Source organism: Lepidothrix coronata, unplaced genomic scaffold (assembly GCF_001604755.1).
Source record: "Lepidothrix coronata isolate B3197 unplaced genomic scaffold, Lepidothrix_coronata-1.0 Scaffold118, whole genome shotgun sequence".
Taxonomy (NCBI): Eukaryota; Metazoa; Chordata; class Aves; order Passeriformes; family Pipridae; genus Lepidothrix; species Lepidothrix coronata.
In genome coordinates this window covers 2,251,554-2,261,593 of record NW_016690298.1, presented here as the reverse complement: position 1 = coordinate 2,261,593, position 10,040 = coordinate 2,251,554, and the positions used below count along the sequence as shown (strand labels likewise).

The 10,040-nt window shown below is 35.3% G+C and overlaps 1 protein-coding gene across 1 annotated transcript in view; it reads right to left on the bottom strand.

Annotated features, from left to right (window-relative positions):
* MAP3K2 (mitogen-activated protein kinase kinase kinase 2) overlaps positions 1–10,040 on the bottom strand; it is a 52,181-nt gene that overhangs the window by 25,666 nt on the left and 16,475 nt on the right. The window contains exons 2-5 of the mRNA XM_017825274.1: positions 7,507–7,576; positions 5,085–5,203; positions 3,438–3,478; positions 846–957 (exon numbers count right to left, since the gene is read on the bottom strand). Of these exons, the coding sequence (XP_017680763.1) occupies positions 846–957; positions 3,438–3,478; positions 5,085–5,203; positions 7,507–7,510 (276 nt within the window). The 5' untranslated portion in view covers positions 7,511–7,576. The remainder of the gene's footprint in view (positions 1–845; positions 958–3,437; positions 3,479–5,084; positions 5,204–7,506; positions 7,577–10,040) is intronic.

The window sequence follows — 10,040 nt, the reverse complement described above, 5'->3', positions numbered from 1 at the left end:
GCCTTCTGTTGGAATTCTTCATTTTGAGGATCAGTTTCACAGAAGTGTCTGATAATGTTACCAACAAACAGCAATTACTGGCATTTTCTTCTGCACAGATTAGATACAGCAATTACGTTGTGCATAACCACACGAATAATCCTTTATGAACTTTGCTGACTCAAGGCAAAACCCAGAAGTAACTCACAAGAATGGATCCTGCATCTGTAAATATATTTGCTATAATTCCATCCCTGCTTCTAAAGGAAAGCTGGAAGTAATATTGATCAAGCATAAGTGGCTTGACAGTGCTGGCACTGTTTCCAAGAAATCTTTGGGAACCAGTCACTTCAGGAGGAGCAAGAGCTAACAGTATTCCTCCAATCGAAACAGTAACTAAATGCAGCATTCTAGCAGTTGCCTAACAAGATTAATCCTCAAAGAAAAGAGTTTATAAGAAAGGATATCATGGCTGGGCTTCGCGAACGAAGATTTAGGAAGGCTCTATCCACGTTTGTTACAAGCACACTGAAGAAAGGATAAATGTTACTTCAAATTTACAAACACAACAAAGCTCAAAAAAGTAAAGACTTGTAACAGAACTGTGGCAGATCACGAAGACAATTTACTCATTCCTAACCAAGTCTGAGACATAATTCATTACGATACTCATGAAACATTTCACGTATCTCCTGCCTATCCTAATTTGGACAAGACTTACATATTTAAGAAAACACACACACACATACTAGAAACCCAGGAGTTTGTCACAGGAGTAAGTTTTGTCACAGGAGTGGTTCCCACTACTTATGAGAGCAAATTTCAGCCTCAAAACAATCAATGTCCAAGGCAAGAATTTAGAGGACACAGAATATTACCTCATTATTGCTGTAATGTAAATCCATAGTCTGTCCAAAAGCAACTTTAGCTTTAGCTGCAAGATCTTCAAGTTTAACAGGCCTTGGTAATTGCAGGATCCTGAAAAACAATTTAAGTTTTAAAGAATTTTTGTCCATTACTTATGAAAATCTGGCATCTCATTACTTAAGAACTATTTTAGAACTAAATTTATTTCTAAAAAGACCATAAGAGACTATGCTTCATTCACTGTCCTCCATATTTTGAGACTATAAAAAGAAAAGAAAGAAAAGCAGTGAAAAAGTTAAAAGGGATAATCAGGCACAGAATTAGATTTCATTATGACTACTTTACTTGCTTCTATATGGCTTGCTTAATGCTTTGCAAGCCTCCATTTCAGAGGCAAATTCTTAGAAACTTCTAAAATTTTCTACTCCAGAAAACTAAGACAATGGAGTACCACAGGCTGACAAGCATAAACATCAGAAAGGAATTACTCCCTTTTTCGGAAATCTGAAAGACTATTTTACCTGAGGAAGGTAACTAAATGTCACCATCCTTACTATAATGAACTACACACTCAAACTGCCCAGTCCATCACTAACTGTGCTTCAAATGTGCTCCTGTAAGAATGGTGCGGTTGCAGGTCAACAAGTCAGATTTTCTTTTAACTCAATGTCTCATCAAACTAGTTAGCCCAAACTGCCCTTTTACTATAGAAAACTATTGTATTTTTGAGATACAACAGCATTAAACAAAAAAAGCATTTAAAAGTGATTAAGCTATTGAGGTACATCCAATTCACATTCAAAAAAGAAAGAGCACTCAAATTCTGCGAAGCAGAAAAGTTAGCAAAGGGTAACTGTTCCTTTCATCAGTGGTTCGGTTAGTACTACACTGGTTAGGGGACAACTTTCTCACTGAAATGAGGGTAGAAGCTAGGCCACTTCCAATTAAAAATTATTGTTAAAAAATAAAATCTTAACAAAACACCCAAAACAAACAAGAGCAACCAACACCAACTCTCACTGTAGTTAACAATTTGTGCAACAAGCCTACAACTCTACCCATCACACCACCAGCTCCTTGGAGCAAAGTGCCACATTCACCACTGAAAGCAAGTCTGAAATCACTTCTGTTTTTCACTTCCCTTTTTCAAACCTAGTGAGAAAGCCATTGCATAACTTATTTTTCCTGCATAATTTCACTACTTTATCTTTAGATCTACATGCTCAGGCAACAAAAGTATTATAACTCATGCTGAGCAATGAGCCTGGGCTGCCCAGTACCTCTGGGCAAGAAGGCTCAAGGCACTTGGGACAGTGCAGAACAGAGCTAGGCCCATCAGCATAAAAGCTTGGGAAAGGTATCTTTCCACACACTTATTTTATGCTTGTTAAGCAATTCATATTGAATTGATTAACTTAGTCCACTGTGAAAGTGAATTATGATAAACTGCAAAATGCACCGTCCATGCAGACTGGCAGCAAGTAAACATCTCTCTGTTTTAAATTCATGCTTCTCCTTATTTCACGAGAAATAGTTAGGTAGAAGAGTCCTCAATTTTCAAAGCTTTCAAAAAGACTTATTTCCTCCAAATTACTTACAGCACTCAACCATTACTGATGCACTTTTATGTGTGATGTTCAGAGAAGTGATAGAAAGAAGCTGGAGAATGTTAATACCGAGGGAACTTACTGCTATTTTACTGCTCCATGTACAGAGAGGGCACACACTGTAATCAGCATGGACACACACTCAACTACTGCACATCACACCAAGGGCTGCCCAGAAGTAGTATGTATAGGTTTCATTCTGAAGCAATTACGAAATTTACAATTTCTACTGACAAACAGCATGACCAGGATATTATTTCCTTTTTCCTTAAGTATTTTCAAAGATCTTATTCTATAACCATTTCTCTGCAGGCAGAATGAAATTTTATGCTTTCAGAAAGAGACAGGCAGGCAAAATCAGTTGTCCACAACCAGTTCTGCATGGAGTTGTACACTGAGTTCTATAAAAGCTTTTAAGCAGTCATCAGAGCAGTGATATATACAGATGCTTGTATACTTTAAGCAGGTAGATCAGCCACCTCATATACAAAATGAAAATAAATTTTAACTGATTAAATAAAAGCAATCTGAATCTAATAAATTTTCTTCTTACAGTTTTATACTGGTACCTCCAAAGTACAATCCAATACTGAGATTTAAGATCTAGACCTCTTTCTCTGGGTGTTACAGTAACAATAAATTATCATGCATTTATTACACACATGATGAAGTAAAAAAATTTATATTCTGGTCTATTCAAACTTGAGATCTACTCTAATGATCTAAGTAATTGATCATGGCTACAAATACCTATCTGAAGGGTAGCCAAATGAAGGATCCTCCATGGGACATAGGTACAGTATGATACTTCCACATTTACGTATACTTAGAGCCCACATTTCAAACCGTTAATTATCTTTAAATTGTGTTCATATCAAAATTAAATTTAAGCTCAAACAAAATAGATCTGAAATACTTTGAAACTTTATGATAAAAACACAACAAAACTCTACAAATAATTAAGAGACAAGACCGTTCCCTTACCTTTTTTCACCTCGATGTTCAAATTTGACTCTAACATCATTCTGTAAGAAAAGACATAAAGGAACCACTATTAGTTTGTTAATACCTCCTTTAATGAAGGCCATGAACTCCCATTCAATAATCTTATACCAGAACTAAATTCCTTATTAATTTTCTGTCCTTTCCAATACAACAAGTATCTAAACAAGCTACCACTGCTGAAGTACCTGATAGAGGCTTAAAGTGTGTAAAAAATACAAAAACTTATTCTGAAGTACAATGAAGTACTTCTTTAAGTAAAGATACTATTTTCTATCAGTATATTTTAATATTATAACAGATTTATGAGTTCAAATTCAGCATGGAACAGTTACCAAAAAGTTCTCTATCCTGAACAGGCAGGTAGATTTAGCTCCAACAACAGGTTTTTATGTACACTTTGCAGCTGAGCATTCCAGGCTTAAGAAACATATCTTGTTTCATAAGCATTACCATAGAAACCAACACATGTAATTAAGCCAGCAGTCATGCAATAAATTTCCCAATAACCATATCTGTATATATTTGCAGAGGAAATAAAGTTTGCTTTTTGCAAAATCATAGTTTTAAGACTCACACTGTATTAGCACCTATTGGAGGCAAAACAATAATGCAGGAAAAACAATAACGCATTATCCAAGTAACAATGTTGCATCTTCCAAAACAACTGATTTTGGAAAATTCAAAATTCATAAATTGAAATAGAAGGATAAACATTTCTTCTAACTTTCTAAACATGTATTATACTCAAATCATTTAGGATCAAAAATGCATGTCACCACAATGTCTAAAGTCACAGCTCAGACACGAGTTACATGACATCAGCAAAGCACCACTGTGATATACACTGAACTCATACAACTTTTAAAGCACAGAATGAAAAAGATGTAGCCATTGGGTTTCGACAGTTTAAAAGCCAAATATATAGGAATATATATATTAAAAGGTTAAAATAGGCATAAACGGAAATTTCATTAAATATTGAACTGTAAATTAAGGATCCAATCAAATAAACATACAGTTAATGTATGTTTATTACATTATTTATGGGTAAAAATCGTTGTCCTCTCCTAATCTCTCAGTATAGTAGTTCAAACCTATCAACTAAGTATTTACTACTTATTCCATTTCTGTTTAGTATCTAGAGAAAATACAGCTGAAAAGAACTCACATTTCCAGCACATGAAGAAACAAGAAACCGAGGTCAAAGATGCAGTAAAAGAGCTTAAGCATGTTTCTGCTGCTGTACTGACATTCTTTGGTGTGATATAGGTGCCAACTGGACAATCTACTAAACCTATAAAATTTTTCTTGATATTTTAAAATAGTATAGTATCAATATAATAATAACAACAACTATAAAATCAGTCTACACACAATGTCAAAATACCTCTATGATCTTCAATTTACCAGTACAAGAGTTATTTAAGCATATACTATGATCTGGTCTCAAATGCCACCATTTCATTTTGCTGATAATACAAGAACATGAACAAAGAAAATGGCAGCACATGTGGGAGACTAACAGCTCATTCTGGTATGCTCACTGGTCTGGCAAGAAAAATAATTACAGAAGTCACAGCAGGACATTCCATGCTCAGTAGGTTAGTGAAGACATTTAAAAATTACCTGTTTTTTAGGTGAAGATGACTTTGGTTTTCCTGTTTCTTGCTGGGGCAATACAGGACGACTGGCCTTATGAAGCACAGCCAAATCCTGCATGATTGAATTCAAAGCTTGCTGCTCATCTGCTCAGAGAGAAAGACCAGACAAGTGTAAAAGACTGTTACATTTGAAGGGCATTACTGTTTCATTTCACAATTAGGCAAGCATTATTCTAAAATCCAAAAGTCCTCATTACACTCCAATTGCCAAATTAAAAAAAATTGCTGCCACGTTGCAAATGTTTTTATTTTATTTATCATTAACAGTGCTTAAGGAAATAAACAGGTTAATCAGTAACCACACTTAAATAGCAAGTTTAAAAAACCGAAGTCATAACAGAGACTAAGCTCTACACAACTGCAGGCTGTATTAATAAAAGAAAGGGGGTGTAGGGGGAAAAGCCTTATCTACTTTGTTTCAAATAGTATGGATGAGACATTTGCTAGAAATTACATTTCCTGCCCCTCTCCGAAAAAAACACAAGTACTTTTGAACCATTTTCCCTCTGTCCTGAACAGGTATGATCATGCCCACTGGAAGCATACACAAACTCCCAGAGGAACACCTCAACTGTTTGAGCATCTGCTGATAGCGCATGAAGTAATTAAAAGAAAAACCAAAACAAAAACCAACAACAAAAAAACAACCCATAAACTAAAAATAAAACTCTACAGAACTGGACTGAAAATACAGAGGATTTTAGGTCTTAAAGAAAGAATTCATAAGGAGAAACAGAAGCACTGAACCCAGGGGACAATTTAGGGGCAGGAGTGCTACATAACTTAGGTTTCAAGTTCACAAAAAAACCTAAATCCTGAAGATCTGCCACAACTGCGACAGCCTGAGGCCATGATAGACAAGATCTGCCCTAGAAATGGGATGCTCCTTTAGACAGGAAAACACTTAGGAGCTCCAAAGCCTGTACATCTACCACTAAGAGAAATTTATTTCTAATGTTTTGTTCCTTGCCACAGCAATAGTACCTGCACTCAGCATGCATCTGGAACACTTGATGACAAAATTTATCTACAAAGGTGTTGATTGTGTGCCTTCACGCTCCTTCACAATGAAGGAACATTGTGAACAATTCAATGTTTGTTGAAGAATTCATTGCTAAATGCTGTGATTTACAAAGAACTGTATTTCTCAAACACGGACCTGAGAAAAGCTCAGCATTAAAATCAGCAAGTAAGCATTCCAAGTGTTCGGCAACCATGAGAATTCCTTCACATTCTATTAAAATACAACCAAATATATTTATTATACAAGGAAATCGTGGGATTTAAGTGCTCTAATTTAATAGATTCCTAACAGACCAGAAAGCTGGTCTGAAAATGAGTACCTTTGATCATCACTCATGCTGTCATTATTCATAACTCTACTAAGATATGCAAATCTATAAAAGCAAGTTTTACTAGCAATATTTAATGGCAGAACTGAAGGCGTTCTTGCAGCTCAGTTATTCTTTTCTCACACTAAAACACGCTTCAAGATTTGCCAAAATTAAAATAAGTTAAACTATTTTATTGTGTTATAGCCTATTCTAGTGCTCAGCAATGGTAAAAAATAAATTGATGTTTTAGCAGTTGATTGGAAGTTTCTTTCCCAGTGGTCACTATGTTGCATATTTCATGAAACCAAAGAACTGTGGTAAAGTGTTTAAAGTTTACTGAATATCCATCATGACTCAACAGTCACTCCTCTCATGCAAAATGTTTGAAAAGATCAGAAATCTGAAGAATGCTGTATTCCCAGATTAGGCAACTTGATTATTAAGCATAAGGTTAGGAACATTACCATAACAATAAGAGGTGAACAAAAGCGACATGAAAATGTGTGTGTTGTGGTTGGTTGGTTTGCTGGGATTTTTTTGAGAGGGAGCTCCAATAAATGATTACAATAACAACATGGTCAACTCATTAAAAAGCATGCACAGCTTGAAAAACTGGCATAAAATCTAAAGTAATACAAATGTGCTACATATTTAGAAAAACAGACCATCTACACAGTCTTGGCTTTGCATTGCAATGATACAAGATAAAATCCTTTAATATAGACTTTGTGGTTTGGGCTTGTTTTTTTCCAACAGTCATTACCATTTAGAGGACTGTAAATACTCTAATACCATGAATCTCAATTTCCTATACTTAAAACTTTAAGTTACCACATAGTAGGGGAAAAGTGCTATATTCCAAGAAAAAAAAAAAGAGAAATATTTTGAATACTGCAAAGCTGCTGAACACTGCCTTTCATATTGGTGCTACACTGCGTTAAACAGCCAAAGCACACGTTTCCTAGGAATTGTAGTACATTAATGGTTTTAGCACTCAATAGAAATGAAGAGTATCTGAACTAAATTTTTATGTATGTTACACATAAGACTTACCCATTATGGCAGTGAGTCTGAAAACTCGAACTTCAAGGAAAGGGCTGCTTCATTAGCATTATTTTATTCCCTAAAAAGCAAAACCAAAAACCCCACAATTACTGAAGTTGTCAAAGCCATGTAAAACAGCCAACTCTTCATTGTTTATGGGCAGTTTTTCTAATATTCTACATAGCAAATTCGATTGCATAAGGCACAAATACAATGTGTGGAGAAAACAGATTCTGATCCCAAAGCCTCACCAGCCTCTGAGCAATGTACGTACTTTAGGAAGACATAAAAACCTGAACTAAATATTCTTCTAGAGTTAAGCTGACTTTAGTCTCTACCTATACCCCTCAATGATTATTAGTAGCTTAATTAACTGTAACACTCTACTATATGGGATACCCACTACTCCAGATTATTAAAAACTGATTCTTTTTCTACAGGTTCACACTGTATCTGGTGTTTAAAGTTACGTAGTTATATATATAGTTATATATCTAGTTATAGTTATAGATAGTTACATACAGATACATATAGTCTATATATATAAATACATATCAAACTCACAGCACAAATCAAGAGTCATCCACACCTACTGATTATATAAACTCAAATTTTTCACCATAATTCAAGAACATAACACAGATATCCTAACATTTCTGAAAGTAAATGGCTCTGGAAGACAGCAAGTATTAACTTTTAGTATACAATATATGTTATACAGAAAAGCAGAAACATAAGGAGCACTTTAATGAACAAACCCTGTCACAACATCTTCAAAATTGGCCAACTGGAAAAACCCAATAACGAAGGACCAATTAAAATAATCTTTCTATGAGATGCCATTATGGATGTTAACAGCAAAAACCGAAAGTCATATCCCTAAAGAGACAATGAGATTTGTTGCAATACAGACTACCACAGGAAAAAATCTGACTACTTTTAATGCAAGAGAAGAAAATTCTTATTTCTTAAGCAGTCACTGTAAGCAAGTAGGGAAGGTCTATGTCCCTTGTGCCTCCTCCCTTTTGTTGACTGCAGTGGACCATCCTTCCTTCTGACTCAAGAGAAAAAGATTTACCTTACACTGATAAAAACAAATTATTTCCCTGCTAGTTCATTCAAGGAGCTACACTAATAGAATATGACTCATTTTTTCCCCCCCTTCTTTAATCAAAATTTGTATTCCTATGGTTTAGTGTCAAACGACCCGAGACCAGTACGGGGTAGCCTGTGGGAGCACATGGCTAAGAAGAAAGGGGAGGAGCTCTTTCAGCACCAGTCAGTCAGGTTTCCTTGCTTGAATATTCTGCCAATTGTCTATCTAACAACAAATTAATTCCAGTTTTTCAAAAGATTTCTGAGCACCTTCAGTTCGGCATCTAAGTTTCTGGCATTGTCTCTTACATTGGACTTGAGAGTCATATGAAGGTCTCTCCTAAATAGTGCCTTTTACCTATCAGATGAGTCATCTTCTACTGTCTGTTTCAAGCTCTATAATAACTGAGGCTTTTCAAGAAGACCCAGAGGTCCCACTACATAATCAGAAATCAGTTCGGTAGAGAGAGCACACAAAAGAGCACATTCGAACTAAAATAAATCTAAAAATATGATGGATGTGCACTCAGAGTTACATACTCCCAAGTCTATGGACAGCCTCAAAACAGTACCTGAAACAGTTTCCAAGTGCTGTGGAAAAGAAACTCCCATCTAATGTCTTGTAAAGTATTAAAGTCTGTAACAGTATGGGAACTAAACCTGGCCTGGGTGGCCCACAGCCTCATGACCCAACCCTCTGCTTTCACTACTAACATGGTCTCCAGCCTCTTAAAAAAAAAACAAACATAAACCAAACCAACAAACAAATGCAAACTCCAAAGCAAAAACAAAAACTATAAAGGAAAAAGCTTCTGTTGCTCCATAACAGAAAAGGAAACACATGAAGACAGAAAAGCAGGGGATTTGTACTAATCTTCAGAGAGGAAAATAGGCTGAATTTTCACTTATTTGCTGAATGATAGTGCCCAATATCACTCAAAATAAGGAAAGTATCTTTTGACCTTGCTCTCACACAAGATGCCAGGAGAACTGGTTTACTTAGTGAACTGGGACTACCTTTATAGCCTTAAATATCACAACTAACATTTTCTCCCCCATATCTGATTTTTTGCATTCTTTGCATCCCTAAGAGTCAAAAAAGCAAAGCAGAACATACATTAAATTATTTCCTACGCTATGTTTTTTGTATCACCAGTTGTCTCAAGAGATCTTCCAAAGAATTACTCATTGAAGATGCTCATAAAACATCTTTTAATTCTGTATTTGATTCAACTGTCTTTAAATGAGAGCTAATGTCATTTTCTTATGTCTGTTTTAATTATATGTCTTAATACATTAAACATAAAAATGTGTTTCATGACTTTGGATGAAGTACTTCTGTAATACTTCCTTGAAAACACTTCAAAGAAATACAATAGTTCTCTGAGGCATTTTAAATCTTCTGCCACACCTGAAGAAAACCACACCAAGTTATATCTCCAAACAAA